The sequence below is a fragment of the Martes martes genome (assembly GCF_963455335.1).
Source record: "Martes martes genome assembly, chromosome: 13".
Taxonomy (NCBI): domain Eukaryota; kingdom Metazoa; phylum Chordata; class Mammalia; order Carnivora; family Mustelidae; genus Martes; species Martes martes.
The window spans coordinates 79,223,515-79,243,820 of NC_137901.1; the positions used below are offsets into that span (position 1 = coordinate 79,223,515).

At 47.0% G+C, this 20,306-nt stretch overlaps 1 protein-coding gene across 1 annotated transcript in view; it reads left to right on the forward strand.

The window, feature by feature from the left end:
- Positions 1 to 1,910: 1,910 nt before the first annotated feature.
- The window catches only part of KSR2 (kinase suppressor of ras 2), a gene marked incomplete at both ends in the record, with an annotated part of 399,795 nt that continues 381,399 nt past the window's right edge, over positions 1,911 to 20,306 (forward strand). The window contains one exon of the mRNA XM_080821671.1: positions 1,911 to 2,090. Coding sequence (XP_080677797.1) covers positions 1,911 to 2,090 — 180 coding nt within the window. The remainder of the gene's footprint in view (positions 2,091 to 20,306) is intronic.

Here is a 20,306-nt window from a genome sequence, read left to right on the forward strand (position 1 = left end):
AGTGGTCCAATAAAACTTTGTGTATGGACACTGAAATTAAAATTTCTTATAATTCCCACACATCACAAAATCTTTTGATTTTTTTCCCAACCATTTAAAAATATAAAAACCATTCTTAGCTCTGGGGCCACAGTTTGCTGGCGTAAGGTCCTTTAGGTAGATCAGATAGTGCAGGACACCTAGGGCATAACAGTCAGATTAAGGCAAAGCCCCTTTCCCTCTCCAAATGGAAAAGCCACCCCTCAGGGGAACTGCAGGCCGGGGTACCAATTCCGGGGGTGGGCAGCGTCCTAGGGCTCACGGAAGATGATCAGGTTTGTTTTACTTTGCCCCAGTAACAAGATAGGACAAAGGAACACACACACACACACACACACACACACGCACACGCACGCACCCTGCTAAGCAGCTGCCTACAGCTCATGGAAGATTATCAGATTTGTTTCATTTTTCTCCAGTAACAAGAAAGGACAAACGAACAGAAAGACAGGCAGACAGACAGACGCACACACGCAGGGCTCACGGAAGATGATCTGGTTTGTTTCATTTTACACACACACACATACACACACCCCCGAGTCAGAAAGCCAGAGAGGACGTGCCCAGGTTCACGCTGACGTTTCCCCAGCACGCACTAAGGGTTCGAAAGTTGGGTGCACACCTGCTCCCAGCCGGAGCGCACCTGCTGAGCAGCACTCCGGCCTCGTCTCGCGAGAGCGTGCCGTAGTAGTGGCCCCCACCCCCCCACCCCCTCCCCCCACCTCCGCCCCCGGGCCCAGCCCCCGCGCCGGGGCACACTCCCCGCCGGCTCCCCCGCCGCGCGCGCCTCCCCCGCGCCCCCGCCCGCCGGCTCGCACGCACGCCCAGTAGTAATTGCACTCCGCCACGCGAGCTCCGCATCCCCGCGAATCCCGCCCCCCTCCGCTCCCCTTCTCCCCTCCTCCCCTCCCCTCGCCCCGGCCCGCGCCGGCGGCCGGCCCCTCCGCGGGCAGGTGCGCGAGCCTGCGCGCGCCGCGGCCGCCTCCTCCGGCGGGTCCCTGGCGCGCCGGGCCGGGGCGGCTGCGCGCACGGCGCCGCTCCACCAACCCGCTCCCCGCAGGTCCCTCGCTCGCTCTCCATCCCTCGCCGGCGCTCGCTCCCCCCCGCCCTTTGATTGACAGGCAAGATGTCGGTGTGGAGCGAGGCAGGAGCGAATGCAGCAGCCGTCACCCCCGGAGCCCGGCGGCGGCAGCAGCAGCAGCAGCAGCAGCAGCGGCAGCAGCGGCAGCAGCAGCAGCAGCGCGAGGAGGAGACAGCAGCCAGCCGCAGTCGCCGCCGCAGCCGCGGGAGCAATGCAGACAGCATCTTGAGGACGCGCTAAAGCACTCCAAACGGTGGACAATGCCCTGTCACTGCAATTGGGAGGGGGGCAAAGCAGATTTTTTTTGACATAAAAGCCTGCCAGCCAAAAATATATACATTTGTCCTTCACGGAGCCGGTGTGTAAAGAGTGAGCGCTGTTTTCCATCGCCTCCTCCTCTCCTCTCCTCTCCCTCCCCCTCCTCCTCCTCTTTTTCCTCCTCCTCCTCCCCCTCCTCCTCCTCCTCCCTAAGTGTACAGACAGCATCACATCACCTGGTTTGCTTCGGAGAAACAGCATCTCTCCTTTTCAGGGACCAGAGACTCAAAAAGAGGAGACATTCGAATGGAGTCTGCTTGATACCCCAAAATAAAATAATAAATTTTGGCTCTTGTCCCCTCCTCCCACCCCACCCCCTCAACCCTGTGTGAGATGTTGGGTTTCTTCTTCATGAGACATTGTTGAGAAGTCGCAGTGGTTGGAGAGCGTAGGGGGTAGACTACCTCTACGCCCCCCCCCCTTTTTTCTCTCTGGGAGGAGGAGGAGGGGAAGGGGGCTTGCCGAGCAAGCGATGGATGAGGAAAACATGACGAAAAGCGAGGAGCAGCAGCCTCTGAGTTTGCAAAAAGCCTTACAGCAGTGCGAGTTGGTCCAAAACATGATAGACCTGAGCATCTCCAACCTGGAAGGGCTTAGGACCAAATGTGCCACCTCCAACGACCTCACACAAAAAGAGATCCGGACCCTGGAGGTAGGTGTTGCCTGTTGGGGGGGGGGGGAAACAATCTTTCCTTCCCTCTCCTTGCTCCCCACCACCCCCCTTTCCTTTGATTCTGTTTGTTGGGGGGCGGGGGGTGTGGGAGGGTATCAAGGTGGGCACGATTTGGTTTTCTGTGATTTATCTTCTTTGCAAAGCCTGCCCTGGGTGTCCCTTTACTGTACCGCTGTCGTCTACGCTTGGCTGGGTGGTGGTAGTAGTAGTAGTAATTGTGATTCCTTATGTATTATTATTCTTGCGGCTGTTATTATCATTCGCTTCCCCTCCGAGGAGTGAGTTCTCTCTTTTTTCCGCTTGTGGGTTTGTTTATATGCCACGGGGGCTTGTGTGCTGGGTAAGGCATTAAGGCGCTGCAGAGAACCCACGTGACCTTGCGCATTCTGCAGGTGGTCAAAGGTGGTTTTTGCTCGCAGAATGGGGCTGCCTATAAATACAGACCTCTTCGGCGCTCAGCCTCCTTCCCTGGCCCGCTTTTGCCCCTTGGATTTTGTTTTTGTTCTCTTGTTTTTGTTTTAGTTCAGTGGTATCCATGTCAGGGGGTAAAGAGGAAAAAAAAATCCCCATTGAGTTTCCAGTCAAACCGTTTGATGCAGGGAGCTGTTGCAGGCCTGAAACGTGTAAAAAGATAAGAGAAAATATGCCTGGATCGGCACACGCAAGCGGTGTGGGAAAATACTCTTGAATCCGTGGTGGGACCGCGGGGAAAGGGGTCGGAGGAGGAGTCATCTCTGGCGAGTTGTAACATTGTCTCCAACAGAACTTGAGGGCGAGTTTGAAGCAGTTTTGGGGGATGGGATTGGACGCAAAGTTACTCAGAAAGAAGATGGCAGGAATTAATTCTTCCCAAGGCAGTTTGGTCAAAGGAGGAAGGTTTCAGGAGCTTTAGAAAATGTCTGGTGTGCACGTAGTCACTGGGCATCCACGTTGTTGGAAACATCTGAAGGGTTCCACTCACTTCTCCCTCAAAACAGCTGTACACATGGCTTGATTAAATTTGGGAACTCCCATTAGCTGGCATTTGCTGAGGGTGGGTAGTGGCTGTGCAGGCAGGGAGCATAGGAAAGGGGTTCTGGTTCTCCCTCTGGTGAAGTGGGCATGTGTGGTGCTGGGAGGTTCCCTCTGTTTCCACTCCAGGAATTTCCAAGGCCTGAACTCTTCGGTCCCTGCTGAATCTTTGAGCCCGGTGCCCCGGTTCCTGCCTGGATAAGTTCCACTCTCTGATTCACTTTAAAGTTGTTTTTTAACCCCCCTTCCATGATTTTAACTTTGGCTGCTTGGAAGGTCATCAATTTGAAAGGAGAGAGAGAGAGAGAGAGAGAGAGAGATGCTGTTTGGTCCCCTAGAATACATGTCTGTGTGCACCTGTCATCTGGGAAAATGATCCTCAGAAATGAAATAAAATAAGTGTCAAGAGGTATCAGAGGAGTGAGGACTCTGTTGGGAGACTAGGTACTTGCTTTCTTGGAGTTTTGGGAGAATAGTCTAGGCTAGGACTTTGTTGCTGGAAGAAAAAGTGTGGGATGCCCTGGCCCAGCCTTCTGTCTCTGTGTGAGCAGTGAACTCACAGAACGGCAGGCAGTAAATAAATAAGTAATCCAAAAGGGCCACCTGAGTCCTCTTCTGGTCCTTTGAGTCAGGAGTCCCAAGTGCTTATTCATGTATCCCTGTGTAAGTTCCTCTGGTTTAGTTTTCAACTCTTCTCAACATGGGCCATCCTCTGATAGCTCCTGGAATGATGGTGATGGTCACAGTGGACCCTGGTCTCTGTGGCTTCTTTCCTGCACCGTGGTTTTCTTTGAAAACCGGGGGATGGAGTTGCAAGAGGTTGCAAATACTTGGAGCGCATCTGGTTGTCAGTTTCCTGGTCCCAGGATGCCAAAGAGCATGCCCACAACCACTTTACACATACTGTGCAGCAGGGAAGGGTCTCCAGCAGTCATGGCAGCTCTATGCTTCTCCGGCCCCTGGGGCAAGGGGTGGGGGTGCCACTGAGGAAGCGCTGGTGACTCCCGGTACAGCCAAATCCTGCCAAACCTCACCTAGGTTTTGGACTAAGGCTCTTTATCAACCAAACTTTTCTGTATATCAAAATGTGTATCACATTTTGTATATCAAAACCACCCAAGGGAACGTATTAAAAATGTGCATTCTCAGCCTCTAACCCCAGAGGTTCTAATTCAGGTGGGACTGGGGGTCGGGGGCGGGGGGAGAGGGAAGGCCCAGGAATCTGCATTTAAGAAACAGTCCAAGTATTTCGATGCATGTTTTCACATTGACACTCTGAGGAATACCCACCGATTAGGAGATATTTCTGCAGTTTGATGGTGAGAACTCCCTGCTCACAAACACTGAAGTAAGCAGTACATGGAACGTCCCCGAAAACCGTGATAATAAGCAAAATTTGGTAGCATGCCTATGACCCCATGATAACAAAAATATACAGCGTGGACTGAGCCTTCCAGAAGCGTCCTGCATGATTAGGGAGACAAGGCTCACAGTATAGGTGTGAAATAATGATCAAGTCCAAACAGCAAAGGATACGGGAGGGCAGCATGTGGGTCTGTGAAGAATATTTTCAAACTGCATGAAATGGAAAATTCAACCATGTGTTCGAGGGAACAGTGGCTTCTTTTCCTTGTGTAGCATCAAGTGTGGAGGGATATGGCTGCTTGAGTTGGCTCAAGTAAGATAGTAACGTCGGGGCTGTCATCTCTTTGAGCTGTCAGTGGCCTCTTTCTAATGGTTGCAAGCTTCAGCCATCACACCCAGGTTCAAGGCAGGGATGGGGGGGCCAGGTGAGGAGTGTGCAGATATAAAGGGTTCATGTCTTTTTTTTTTTTTTTGCTTCCCCAGAATACCTCTTGCTACCTAACCCACAGATGATTTTTTTTTAAGATTTTAATTATTTATTTGACAGAGAGAGAGAGAGAGATCACAAGTAGGCAGAGAGGCAGGCAGAGAGGAAGGGGAAGCAGGCTCCCCACTGAGCAGAGAGCCCGATGCGGGGCTCGATCCCAGGACCCTGAGATCATGACCTGAGCCGAAGGTGGAGGCTTAACTCACTGAGCCACCCAGGCGCCCCTCAGATGATGTTTAAGTATGTCTTATTGGCCAAAACTTGGTCGGATGGGTAGTCCCAGCTGCGATGCCGTGAGGTGGGGAAACTGAAACAGCATCGTGAGTGGTTTAGATGGGTCGTGGTCCATTGCCTCGGCTCACCTGTTGTCGCTCCATACGCAGTCAAGGTTCTGCTTGCAAGAAAGCAAGAAGGGATATTGGGTGGACAGCCAACAGGACTGGCCGTGGCATGTTATCAGGAGGTATTCTGGCAGAGAAGAAAGGCCGTGAGCTTTGGAGTCAGACCAATACAGTTTTAAATTGTAACTTTTCTGCTTAACTTCATCTTGGGCTAGTGACTTAAATTTTCTGACCCATGGTTTAATTTTGGGCAAAATGGCAAAGAAAGAATAACATTACCTCCTTCAGTGGTTATGAGGACTGAAAGGCCATTTTCAAGGGTCTAGTGCTATCTCTGGCACAGCCCGCAGGGGTTGAATAAATGATAGTTATGATGATGATATGATTAGCATTATGTGGTGTGGGCTAGATGACATGGAAGGGAACAGCTCAGATCAGAGGGAGAGAAGGAAGAGTTTGAGCAGCATTTCCGAAGTATGTCCTGTGCAACCTTAGTTCTGTGAGCTGGTAGTATTTTCTATTCTTCTAGCAAATACTAGTGATCTAGGCACTGTGCTAGATGCTGGTGGTCAACCAGTGCTCTGAAGACAAGATGAATTCCTTGGGTCCTAACGCCTGAGAAAGGTTGCGTTAAACAAAGGGAAACAGACTTCTCAGAGTCTTTACTGTACCCACTATGGGCATGGTGACTCCAAGAGAGGGTTGGGTCCTTTTTCCAAGGATGTCCCTTGGGACTGATGTTCCGTAGAATACACCCAGGGAAACATTTGGCAGAGCAGTTAGGGTAGCTTTCTTGGTTGGGGAGCTGGGGACCCTGAACGGAGAGAAGGATGGGGGAAGGCTTAGATCACGGTAGGTTGGGAGAGCCCGCGCAGCAAGACGACAAGCTGAAGGTGCTTCATGCCAGTTCATGCCTTCATGGGGTTGCAGGGAGACCAGTTGGTCCAGAATGGAGAGTCCCTGATAGAGTGTCAAAGGAAATGAATTTAGGTCACAAACTCTTGAGATCTGACTAAGGACAAAGGAGTCAGACTGACAAAGTTTCACTCCTTTGAGGAAGGAGGTAGAAATCTTCAAAGGTTTCGGAGTGAATACGATAAAAATTTGTTTAAAGTTTAGTCCGATGGCAGCCTGCAAGCAGGGGCTGACAACCTTTTTTGTAAAGGGACAGAGAGTAAATAGTTTAGGCTTTGTGGGTGACGCACACCCACTGCCCATCCCAGCCACTCAGCCTTGCTGTTGTCCCGTGTAGTAGCCATGGATGAACTATATCCACAAATGAAGGTTTCCCTGTGCAGTGTCATCTACGGACCCTCAAATCCCAACTTGAAATAATTTTCACATGTCCTAGAGACATTATTATATATATATATATTTTTTTTCACATTTTAAAATTTAAAACTATACCGAGATTTGGGGCCTTACAAGAACAGGTGGTGGGTCAGATTTGGCCCATGGGCGATACACAGCTTGCTGATCTCTGATCTGTAGGGTGGATGGTCTAGTTCTGCGGATCTTGCCTGGGTCATCATGTGGTTGCCATCATTGGGCGGCTCAGCTGTGCTGGATGGTCCAGGACGACCTTGCTCACACGGCCAGTGGTTGGTCGGGGTACCTTGGTTTCCCTCTCCATGGTCCTTCCAGCAGGACAGGCAGATTTCTCCCCTGGTAGAAGCAGCAGCGTTCCAAGACAATACACCCTGTTGCGCAGCACCCCCTCAGGCCTCTGCTTCCGTGACCTTGGCCGGTGTCCCGTTTGCCAAAGCAGGTTAAGTGGGTAAGCCCAGAGTCTGTAGAAATTACTATCTAAGGGTATGTATTCCAGGAGGTGTGGTTCAGAGGGGCCAGTGAACAATCTAATGTAACAAGGTAGCGTTGCTATGGGAAAACCTCCCCCCCAAACCCAAAATAAAACCAAAATAGCATGGGAAAGAGGGAGGGTCATGGCATCATCTGCAAAGGGCCCCCTCAAGGAGGTTTTACTGACTTGAGGAAGCAAGCTGAGACCTATCTGGGAAATGCACCAGGAAGAGGGAACAACGGATGCAAATTTCTTGGGTGGGAACGTGCTTGGAATGTTAATAGAACAGCAAGGAGACCACTGTGGTTGGAGTGGAGTGGGTGGGCAGGGAAGGGGTGAGGGCACCATGGGAGACAGAAGCAGGGCCCTTGATCATAAAGGGCTTTGATAAGATACTTGGATTTTGTTCTAAGTGTGAACGGGGAGGTGACTGATTTATGTTTTTTGGTGTTTTTTTTTTTTTTAAGATTTTATTTATTTATTTATTTATTTGACAGAGAGAGAGAGAGAGAGATCACAAGTAGGCAGAGATGCAGGCAGAGAGAGAGGGGGAAGCAGGCTCCCCGCTGAGCAGAGAGCCCAATGCGGGCTGGATCCTAGGACCCTGGGATCATGACCCGAGCCAAAGGCAGAGGCTTAACCCACTGAGCCACCCAGGCGCCCCTGAGTTATGTTTTTAAAAGATCTTTCAGACTGCTGCTGGGAAAATAGACTGTAGGGGGTAAGAATGGGAGCAGGGAGACAATTTGGGAGGTTAATGTGGAAACCAAAGCCAAGAGTGACTGTGCTTTGGATGGTTATGCTGGTTGGGGGGATGGGGCAGGTGGCTGGATCCAGAAGGTCAGGTGCACGGAGGTGCCCGTGAATCAGATATGGGGAAAATAAAGGATGGAGGATTATGCCTGGGTGTTTGGCTTAAGAACGGAGTGAATGGTGGTGCCTTGATTTGAAATGTGGGGAGTAGAGGTGGAATAGGTTGGGCTTGACAGTCAAGTCCTATCTGTACATGTTCCATGGGTCAGGCAGACAGCTAGGTATTTGAACCTACAGCTCCGAGGAAGGCTGGAGCTACACAATGCACTTCATATGTCAGGAACATTGTCTCATATTATTAAATATTTTAGTGGCTGTGGGATAATACATGGATGTAGCACGATTTAATAGATCCTGCTGTCAGATGTGTATGTTATAACTTCCCATTATTATAAATAATACCGTAGTAGACATCCTTGCGGTTTGTATCAGTCCTTCAGTTCCAGGGGAATTGCTGTATTCAAGGATATGCAAAGTCTCTGGACTTATGATAGGTTTTGCCACATTATTGTTCACCAGGCATGTGAAAAGGGCCTGTTTTCCCCTATCTTCAGTATGAGTTTATGCTTTTTTGAAAAAGATTTATCTGGGGTGCCTGGGTGGCTCAGTGGGTTAAGGCTCTACCTTCGGCTCGGGTCATGATCTCAGGGTCCTGGGATCAAGCCCCGCGTGGGGCTCTCTGCTCAGCGGGGAGCTGCCTCCCCCTCTATTTCTTCCTGCCTCTCTGCCTACTTGTGATCTCTCTCTCTGTCAAATAAATAAATAAAATCTTAAAAAAATTATCTACTTATTTTTATTTACTAAAAAAATTTTTAATCCACTTATTTGAGAGAGAGAAAGGGGAGAGAGAGACAGAGAGAGAGAGCAGAAGGGCAGAGGAAGAGGGAGAGAGAATCTCAAGCAGACTCCCCACTGAGTGTGGAGCCTGATGCAGGGCTCAATCCCACAACCCGTGAGATCAGGACCTGAGCTGAAACCGGATGCTTAATTGACTGAGACACCCGGGTGCCCCTGGCTTTATGCTTTATTTTATTCTTTGGTTGCCTATGTGTTTTTTTTTTTTTTTTTTTAAGATTTTATTTATTTACTTGACAGAGATCACAAGTAGGCTGACAGGCAGGCAGAGAGAGGGGGGGAAGCAGAATCCCTCTGAGCGGAGAGCCTGACGTGGGGCTCGATCCCAGGACCCTGGGATCATGACCTGAGCCGAAGACAGAGGCTCCAACCCACTGAGCCACCCAGGCACCCCTGCCTATGTTTTGATGACTGAGAGCTCAGGGTTAAAGAGGCAGTTGCCTCGGGTTAGAATCTCATCTTTCTGTTTCTAGTTGGGAAGGATCTGGGGACTTGTGGACACAAGAGGACTTGGTTTTCCACACCAAGTGGCCAGCCTGTGAAGACCTAGCCTCGCCCTTCCGCCTTGTTCTCATAAAGATATGGCTGGGGGGTGGTCTCACGACTGAGTCAGTGGTGAAAGTTGTTTCTGAAGGGTTCACTCTCCCCTTTGGGTTTTGGAGTGGATTCTGCTCCGGAGCATGTTATCCTTCTTCTTCTAATGGGCAGAAAATTGGGGAGTCTTTCTCCTCCCCCAGAGAATCAGTCATTTTCTGGGCTCCCACCCACTGGGCTCCTACAGTTGGGACCTGGCTGTTCGTCCCCGCCCCCAGAGTGCCGCTCTGGAGCTGGGGAATGGGGAGGTGTTCAGGAGCCGAGGAAGACAAGGGACACATGGCAGCTGGGACGGAGGATGGAGAAGCCGAGGGATGGGGAGGAGAAAGTCAAAGCAGAGAATCATTGTCAGCAGGATTTCTATGACCTTTGCAACATCCCTCCAGTGGGCAGTGACTGCAGCCGTGGTTCTTCCTGCTTTTCAAGTGAATTTACTGAGGTTTAGAGTCACTGATTTGTCCCAAACTGGAGGCTAAGGCAGACTCAGATCCAGAAAGAGGTTTCCTGTTCTACTTTGGGCTCCCCAAAGGGGGCATGACCTGGAAGGGAAGAAAGGAAGACGAGAGCGGATAGAAGGTAAAGGGGACATACAGGTGATCATGGTGAGGCGGTTGGAGGTGGTGGCTCTTGGTTCAGCGAGAACCATCATGGTGGCATACTCTGTCACTCAGATACTTTCATTTCGTGGACAGGCTTTTATAGATGCAAGCTATTGGGGAGAAATGCGGAACCAGTGGAGACCAAGCAGGGTGTCCACAGACACAAGGAAGGATGACAAAGAGAGGGAAACAGACTCAAGGATGTCCAGCCAGTTGCCACCTTGGCTACTGAGCAATGGAAACGTGGTGACTTCTGACTGAAATGTGCTGTTGGTATCAAATCCACACCAGGTTCTGAACTCTTAGTATGAAGAAGAGAATAGAAAATATCTCATTAATCATGTTTTATATTGACAGCATGTGGCCATGATGTTATTTCAGACAGATTGGGTTAATGAAATCTGTTCAAATTAATTTTACCTGTATCTTACTACTCTTTCTTTCCCGAGGCTACTAGAAAATTTTAAATTACGGAGGTGGCTCGCTGTGTATTTCAGCTGGACAGTTGCTGCCTTTGGCCATTGAGGTGATTTCTCTGTTTTGCTGAAATAGAAATTCTGTTCTTGATGAAGACTGGGAATATGGGGCACCTGGGTGGCTCAGTGGGTTAAGCCTCTGCCTTCAGCTCGGGTCATGATCTCAGGGTCCTGGGATCGAGCCCCGCATGGGGCTCTCTGCTCAGCGGGGAAGCTGCTTCGCCCTCCTCTCTGCCTGCCTCTCTGCCTACTTGTGATCTCTCTCTCTCTCTCTCTCTCTCAAATAAATAAATAAAATCTTAAAAAAAAAAAAAAAGACAGAATATGCCACCCCTGCCCCGGGGGTTACTAGGCAGCCGTTGATTAAAGCAGTGGTTGCGTTCCAAAGATGCATGCCCTCAGTTTCCCGGGACCAGTGGAAAATTGAGATGAAGACTCAGAAATAATAACTTAATTGAGTCTCTAGAAATTTTCGTGGATGCTTAAAGCAGTATAACCTAGTGATTAGGTGAGCTTGGGATCTGCCAATAAGATTGCTTGGATTCCGGTCTGAGTTCAAGTTACTTAGCTAGTCCTAGCTAAGTAACCTTGGGCAAATGAGCTCTCCTTTCTCAGCTTCAGTTTCCTTGCTTATAAAATTAGGATCATGTTACGTAGGATTGTTATGCTGATTACATGGAATTGTGGATTAAGGAGCTGAGCAGGGCGCTTGGCACATGGCAGATGCTTACAGCATTCGCCCCAGTAGGTTGGCATGGGGAGGTTAGGGCATCTCAGCCTTTGGGTGGGGGTGCCATGGTTGGGTGTATCATTCATTCATTCAGTGACTCTAACTGAGCTCCCAGTGCGTGAGAGCAAGGTGTGAGAAGAAGAAACCCATAGAAGCCTTCGAAGGGATAATGGCACACCTGCGGGGCTGCAGGTGACATAAGTGAACAAGACTCTGATACTAGGCCTGGTTCTTTGAATTCACCCATAGATGACTCACTTCCCATCAGCCCGGCAGGCTTTAGTCTTTAAACCATGTGCTCATCACAACTCTTAAGTTGGTTAACAGTTCTGGGGTTGGTTGGGCCTTGTACCTCCTGAACTTCTCTTAAGCTTATGTGGTAGAAAGAACCATGGTATCCAATGGCTTGAAAATCATATCTTTTAAAGGTAGGAGGACCCTTAAGAGGTTGGCTAGGGTTACCTCTTGGCTAGTGTCTAGCTTTGGCATGGTGCTTTGGGGTGAGCCCCACCTCGTAAGGCAGCCTTTTAAAAAAAAATCCTTTTTTTTTATGGTGGTAAAATAGATATCACATAATATCTACCATTAGAACCATTTTAAAGTGTGCAACTCAGGTAGCATGAAATACATTCACAATCTTGTACAACTATCATCACTATCTATCTGCAGAACCTATTCATCATCCCAGATAGAAATTCTGTACCAATGAAACAATAACTCTCCCCAGCTGCATGGTAACCTCCATTTCCTGTGTGCATGAATTTGACTATTGGAGGAAGGTTCATCCACGTTGTAGCAGGTGTCAGAGCTTCATTCCTTTTTTATGGTTGTCTAATATTCCATGGTACACAGAGATCACATTTTGTTTATCCAGTCATCTGTTGATAGACTCTTAAGTCATTTCCACCTTTTGACTATGGCAAACAATGATGCTTATGGGCATTGATATACAAGTATCTGAGTCCCTGCTTTGAATTCTTTTTGGGTCTATATCTAGGAATGGATTTGCTGGGTCATATGGTAATTCTATGTTTAATTTTTTTTTAAAGATTTTATTTATTTGACAGACAGAGATCACAAGTAGGCAGAGAGGCAGACAGAGAGGTACTGCCTATGTTTAATTTTTTAAAAAAATTTATTTATTTTAGGGGCACCTGGGTGGCTCAGTGGGTTAAGCTTCTGCCTTCGGCTCAGATCATGATCTCAGGGTCCTGGGATCGAGTCCCGCGTCAGGCTCTCTGCCTCGTCAGGGAGCCTGCTTCCTCGTCTCTCTCTCTCTGCCTGCCTCTCTGCCTACTTGTGATCTCTCTGTCTGTCAAATAAATAAATAAAATCTTTAAAAAATTATTTATTTTAGAGAGACAGCATGTGTCTGCAGGTGCGAGTGTTTGGGGGGCAGGGCAGAGGGAGAGGGTAGCTTGGACTCAAGCAATGAGACAAATAGATATAAAAAAGAACTCATCCGTCAAGTGGGACATTCAGGGACCTTGTTTTTATTGGGAGGCAGAGCAAGATTATTTTATTTTATTTTATTTTTTAAAAGATTTTATTTATTTGTTTGTTTATTTAAGAGAGACAGAGAATGAGAGAGAGAAAGGGGTGGGGGGAGAGGCACCCAGGGAGAGGGAGAGAGAGAGAATCCCAAGCTGCCTCCATGCCCAGTGCAGGGCCCCATGTAACACTTGATCTCACGACCGACCGTGAGATCATGACCTGAGCGGAAACCAAGAGTCGGACACTCAACTAACTGAGCCACCTAGGCGCCCCAAGAGGCAGAGCAAGTTTAGATGCCACATTTTTATTTTTACTTTTATCTGGCTTGGAGGAGCAGTGCTTTGTGGTAAACCCTAAAGGCAAAATTATTCTTTTCATATGTTGCTAGATTTGATCTATTAATATTTTGCTGAGCAATCTTGAGTCTGTGTTCATGAAGGATGTTGCCTGTGGTTTCCTTTCTTGCGCCATCTTTGTTCAGTTTCAGTATCAGGGTATCGATGGCCTCATGAAATGAGTTGGGAAGCACCCCCTCCTCCCCTTCTGTTTTCTGGAAGGCATTGGAAGCACAACTGATGTTATTTCATCATGTGTTGAATGGTGGTAGAATTCAGGAGTAAAACTATCTGGACCTCGAGGTTATTATTGCTATTTTTTGCACATGGAAGTTTTTTTTTAAACTACAAATTCCATTTAAAAAATGTATTCTTTGGTGAATTTTGGTAGTTTGTTGTTTTATTTATTATTATTATTATTTTAGATTTTATTTATTTATTTGAGAGAGAGAGAGTGAGAGAGAGCCTGAGAGGGGAGAAGGGCAGAGGGAGAAGCAGACTCCCCATGGAGCCGGGAGCCCGATGTGGGACGCGATCCTGGGACTCCAGGATCATGACCTGAGCCGAAGGCAGTTCCCTAACCAACTGAGCCAACTAGGCGGCCCAGTTTGTGGTTTTTAAGGAATTGGTACATTTTATCTAAATAACTGAATTTATGTGCCTAGATTTGTTCATGGTATTCCTTTACTATCCTTTTGGTGTCTGCGGGATGCTTTATCCCTGATGTTGGTAATATTTTTTTTTTTTTTGCTCTTTGATTCTTTGCCTGTCTGGCTAGAGGTTTATCAGTTTTATTCGTCTTTTCAGAAAACCAGGTTTGGGCTTCATTTATTTTTCTCTGTTTTTCTGCTTTCAATTTGATTGGTTTTTGTTTTCAGTATTATTCCCTTCTGCTTACTCTGGGTTTCTTTTGCTCTTTTTTTCCCCCTGTTTTCTTGAGCTAGATGCTTAGGTTGTTAATTTGAGACCTTTCTCCTTTTCTAAGTATTTATTGCCACACATACCCCTTGAAAGACTACTCTAATAGCATCCCTCAAGTTTTGATGTTATATTTTCATTTCTTTGGTTTCTTACTCTCGGATGCATACATCCTTTAATTAATTAATTAATTAAAGATTTTATTTATTTATTTGACAGAGAGAGAGAGATCACAAGTAGGCAGAGAGGCAGGCAGAGAGAGAGAGGAGGAAGCAGGCTCCCCGCTGAGCAGAGAGCCCAATGAGGGGCTCGATCCCAGGACCCTGAGATCATGACCTGAGCCGAAGGCAGAGGCTTAACCCACTGAGCCACCCAGGCGCCTCTGATGCATACATCCTTAAGACCCATGTTGTTTAATTCCCAAGTGTTGTGGTTATTTTCTGGTTTAATTCGTTTAGGGTCCATGAGCACATTTTATATGGTTTCAATTATTTTAAAACGCTTAAGGTTTATTTTAGGACCCAGAATATCTTCCTGCTCGGTGAACGTAACATGTGTCCTTGTGAAGAATGTGTGTTTTGCTGTTGACAGGCCCAGTGTTCTCCAGCCATCAATTAGATCCAATTGGTCGATGGTTTTGTCGAGACCCTCTACATCCTTGCTGATTTTCTCTCAAATTGTTTTATTGATTACACAGAGAGGAGTGTTGTTAGCTCCTATCCTCATTGTGGATTTGTCCAATTCTCCTTGCAGATCTGTCAGTTTTTGCTTCGTGTACTTTAAGCTGTTTTGTTAAGCGTATACACATTGGGGGATGGTTATTTTCTTAGTGACTTGACTTTTTTTCATTCTGTAAAGTTACTATTCATGCCTGGTACTCTTCCTGGCAGTGAAAATTATTTCTCTGATACTGATACAGCCACCCCAGCTTTTACTTTTTTGCTTTTTTTAAAAAATTGAGGTAAAATTCACATAACATAAAATTTACCACATTAACAACTTTACAGTATGCAATGAGGTGATTTTTGGTATATGCTTACTGTTGTACAGCCATCGCCCTTATCTAATTCTAGAACATTCCCATCATCACAAACACGCACACACAAATACCTTGTACAGGCACACCTTGGAGATACTGCGGGTTCAGTTCCAGACCACGGAAATGAAGTGGATATCACACTAAAGTGGGTCGAATGATTTTTTTGGGTTTCCCAGCGCACCGAAAAGTTATGATTACACTACACTGTGGTCTGTTAAGGGTGCTATAGCATTATATCTATAAGAGCAATGTGCATATCTTAATTAAAAAAATTCCTTTATGGGGGCACCTGGGTAGTTCAATGGGTTAAGTGTCTGCCTTTGGCTCAGGTATTGATCCCAGGGTCCTAGGATCGAGCCCCACATGGAGCTCCCTGTTCCGCGGAGAGGCTGTTTCTCTCTCTCCCTCTGCTTGCCTCTCTGACTACTTGTGTTCTATCTCCCTATCAAAAAAATAAATAAAATCTTTAAAAAAACACTATTAAAAATAAAAAAAATCCTTTGTTGCTAGAATATGCTAACCATCATCTGAGCTTTCAGCAAGTCATCATCTTTTGGCTGGTGGAGGGTCTTACCTCCATGCTGATGGCTGCTGACTGGTCAAGCTGGTGGTTGCTGAGGGTTGGGGAGGCTGGGGCAGTGAGGAAGTTTGCTGCATCGATAGACTCATCCTTTCACGAATGATTCTTTGGTAGCGAGTGATGGTGTTTGATAGCGTTTTACCCATAGCAGAACTTCTTTCAAAATTGGAGTCTGTCCTCTCAAGCCCTGCTGCTGCTTTATCAACCGAGTGTGTGGAACATTCTGAATGCTTTGTTGTATCAACAGTCTTCCCAGCATCCTCACCAGGAGCAGTTTCCATCTCAAGAAACCATTTTCTTCTTGAGAAGCAACTCCTCATCTCTTTAAGTTGTATCATGAGTTTCTAGAAATTCAGTCCCGTCTTCAGGCTCTGTGTCTAGTTCTCGTTCTCTTGCTGTTCCCACCCCATGTGCAGCTACTTCCTCCACTGAACCCGTCCAAGTCCTCCACGAAGATTAGAATCAGCTTTTTCCAAACTCCCATTTACGTTGATATTTTGACCTCTTTCCACAAATCACAAATGTTCTTAATGGCATCTAGAATGGTGAATTCCTCCCAGAAGATTTTTGATTTATTTTTCCTAGATCTATCAGAGGAATCACTGTCTATGACAGCGATAGCCCTAGAAAATGCATTTTCTTTCCTTCTTTCTTTCCTCCTTTCCTTTTCTTTGTTTGTTTGTTTGTTTGTTTCTTTCTTTCTTTCTAAGATGCTCCTTGCCCAGCGTGGAGCCCAGCATGGGGCTTGAACTCATGACCCTGAGATCAAGACCTGAGCCAAGGTCGAGACTTTAGATGCTCAACTGACTGAGCTACCCAGGTGCCCAATAAAATGGCTTTCTTAAATAATAAGACTTGAAAGTTGAAATGATTGCTTGGTCCACGGGCTGCAGAATGGATGTTGTGTTAGCAAACATGAAAACAACATTGATCTTGTACATCTCCACGCCATCAGGGCTCTCGGACGCCCGGGTGCACTGCCAATGAGCAGTGATACTCTGAAAGGCATCTCTTTTTTTCTGAGCAGCAGGTCTCAACAGCTGGCTTGAAATATTCAGGCAGTCTTGTTGTGAACAGAGGTGCTGTCGTCCAGGCTTTGCTGTTCCATTTACAGAGCGCGGGTGGAGCAGACGCAGCATCGTGCTTCAGGGCCCGAGGGTTTGCAGAACGGGCAGTGGCTTCTGCTCCGAGGCCCCTGCTGCATCAGCCTCTCACAAGAGAGTCAGTCCGTGTTTCGCAGCTTGGAAGCCAGGCACTGACTTCTCCTCGCTAGCTACCAAAGTCCTCCATGGCGTCTTCCTCGGATAGGAGGCTCTTACATTGACGCTGAAAATCATGTTGAGTGTAGCCGCCTTCATGGATGATCACAGCTGGAGCTTCTGGAGAACTCGGTGCAACTTCTACACCTGCTGCCGCCCCTCCCGCTTCTGTGTTATGGCGACGGCGTCTTTCCTTAAACCTCGTGAACCACCTCGGCTACCTTCAGACGCTCCTTCTGCAGCCCCTCACCTCTCTCAGCTTCAGAGAGTGGAAGGGAGTCAGGGTCTTGCTCTGGGCTCGGCTTCGGCTTCAGAGAGTGTTGTGCCGGGTTTGATCTTCCATCCAGACCACACACGCTTTCTCCAGATCAGCAAGAAGGCTGTTTTCTTTCTTTATCGTTCGTGTGTTCCCCGGAGTGCGCCTGTCATTTCCTTCAAAATCTCTTCCTTTGCATCCGCCACTTGGCTAAGGGTTGGCTCAAGAGGCCAAGCTTTTGGCCTCTTTTGACTTTTGATGTGCCTTCCTCACTAAGCTTAATCATTTCTAGCATCAGATTTAAAGTGATGAGACATACAACTCTTCCTTTTACTTGAGCACTTAGAGGCCACTGTAGGGTTATTAACTGGCCTGATGTCAACATTGTTGTGTCTCAGGGAATGGGGAGGTCCGAGGAGAGGGCGAGAGATGGGGTAACAGTTGTTGGTGGAACAGTGAGCACACACACAATTAGCAATTACGTTTGCCATCCTATATGGGTGCGCTTTGTGGCACACCAGAACAACTCCAGTAGTAACCTCAAAGATCACAGATCACCAGAACAAATATACTGATAATGAAAATGTTTGAAAAAATGTGACACAGAGACACCAGGTGAGTGAATGCTGGTGGCAAAAAGTAGTCTTGCTCTACATAGGGTTGCTACAAACTGTTAATTTGTAAAAACAACAACAACAACAACCACATCTGGGAGGCCCACTAAAATGAGGTGTGCTCATACCTACTTGTTAGCGGTTGGTTGCAATTTCCCTGCCCTCCATCTCCTGGCAACCATGAATCAATTTTCTGTGGCTGTGTTTTTCTGTTTTTCTTCTATCCTGGGAACTTCACGTAGATGAAATGATGCAGTAGTGACCTTCCTTGTCTGGCTTTATTATTTTTTTTTAAGATTTTATTTATTTATTTGACAGACAGAGATCACAAGTAGGCAGAGAGACAGGCAGAGAGAGAGGCGGGGAAGCAGGCTCCCCACCGAGCAGAGAGCCCGATGCGGGACTCGATCCCAGGACCCTGAGATCATGACCTGAGCCAAAGGCAGAGGCTTTAACCCACTGAGCCACCCAGGCACCCTTGTCTGGCTTTTTTCACTCAACATAATATTTTCGAAGTTTGTCCCTTTGCGGCATGTATCACTACCTCATCCCTTTTTATGGCCGAATCGAATTCCCTCGTATGGGTTTATCCATACGAGGTTATGTCCACCTTGTGGCTATTGTGAATAGTGCTGCTGTGGACATCCGTTTGGCGAAGGCAGTCAGGGCACTTTGAGAGTAAACTGACTCTCCTAGGCTGGAAACTAAGGAAACGATTCCGGGTTCAGGCTGGAACACAGTAGGGAACTCTGGAGTCCACAGTTCTTGCATACACTCTGGGGTTGTCTGTTACGGTCTTAGAATGCTTTCCTGGTGCTCATTAGGTTATCTGTGTTGGCTTATGAGTTGTTCACGCAGACCTCAGAAACAGAAGTCATTAAATACAAATGTCATTTTAAACGCATTTATAGACATCAAAGCAAATCATAGTCATTGTAGGAAAAATGGAATATGTGCGGAATTAAAAAGAAAAATGCACACGCTTCTACTCCTGCCACCCACAGATGAACACTATTAGCACCTTGTTACACAGTCTTATAAGCTTCCCCTCATACAAACATGGGTTTTTATGTGACTTTAAAGAATAGCTGTATTTTATGTATTTTGTAGTCTCCTCTTTTCATCTTCAAAGTCGATTTAAGGTGTGAATGTTTCTCCCCGTCAAAAGCATTTCAAATGACTAGTAACATTCCGGCATAAAGAGAGAGCATCACTAAGTCGACTGCCCACCTTTTGTGAGTTGTTTGGTTTTTTTTTCTTATTCTCATAAACACAGCCTTAATGACTACTTTCCAAATGAAATCTTTTGTAAAGCGCTTCTATTTGGCTCTTTAGGAAATATACCGAGAAGTAGAATTCCTACATGCTCATAAGGCTTTTCCACCTCTCCAGCCCAATGGTCCTTTAGAAAGATCCCCGATTAGAGCCCTCTTAGAGTTTCCAAGAGTCTGTCGCTTTGTGTCTTCAGGAATGACAACTGGAGGAGGGAAACGTTTCCAATAAATCTGTGACTTAATAAAAAATACATAAAGTCGCTTTACTGCATCTGTGAATCAACTTGTAATGAGCTGAAAAGCTTGAGGCAAGGCTGGTGTCTGCAAACGCACCCTTTCTGCTGAAGGAGGTGCAGAATCAGAATCAGGTCCTTGATAGGGAAGCCTAATGAGAGGTGAAATCTTTTCTGAAATGACATCAGAAAGGGAGGCGCGTGTTATGATAAATGAGGCTTCTGAGCTCCAGGAATCACCCAGTCGGTTGATTTCTGGGACCAGGCATGAAACAGAAAAGGGAAGGAAAACAGGCCGGGGGTAGGGTACTTGGGAGGTGACGTCAGGGGCATGGTTAAATGGAGAACCTGTGTCCCATCGACAGATATCAACCTTGCCAGTGGATAGGATTTGGGCCTGATATTGTGGGGTGTTTCCATTTTCCAAAGGAACCCCCAAATCAAAACTATAAATAAAAGCAGACGTTGTCTCATTGTTACCCGATCAAGAACTTTACCCCCCACCCTTTAATTCACATGTGTGTGTCTATGGTTAAGACCGAGTGAGGAAAAGGAAGATGCAGATAATCAACATCTCTGAAATAATTTGTGAACACCAGTGGTTTGCTAATTGTTTTTCAGGTGCTTTTCTTCCAATCCCACCCACCTATGGGTTCCAAAAAATTAAGGTCATACTTCCACGTCTGGAGAAGTTAGGATGACAATGACCTCTCGATTTTATTTTCTTTCTTTCTTTCTTTCTTTCTTTCTTTCTTTCTTTCTTTCTTTCTTTTTTTCTTTCTTTCTTTCTTTCTTTCTTTCTTTCTTTCTTTCTTTCTTTCTTTTTTTTAAGATTTTATTTATTTTTTTGACAGACGGAGATCACAAGTAGGCAGACAGGCAGAGAGAGAGAGAGAGAGAGAGGGAGAAGCAGGCTTCCCGCCGAGCAGAGAGCCCGATGCGGGGCTCGATCCCAGGACCCTGAGACCATGACCTGAGCCGAAGGCAGAGGCTTTAACCCACTGAGCCACCCAGGCGCCCCTTTATTTATTTTTTTTTAAAAGATTTTATTTATTTATTTGACAGAGAGAGATCACAAGTAGGCAGAGGCAGGCAGAGAGAGAGGAAGGGAAGCAGGCTCC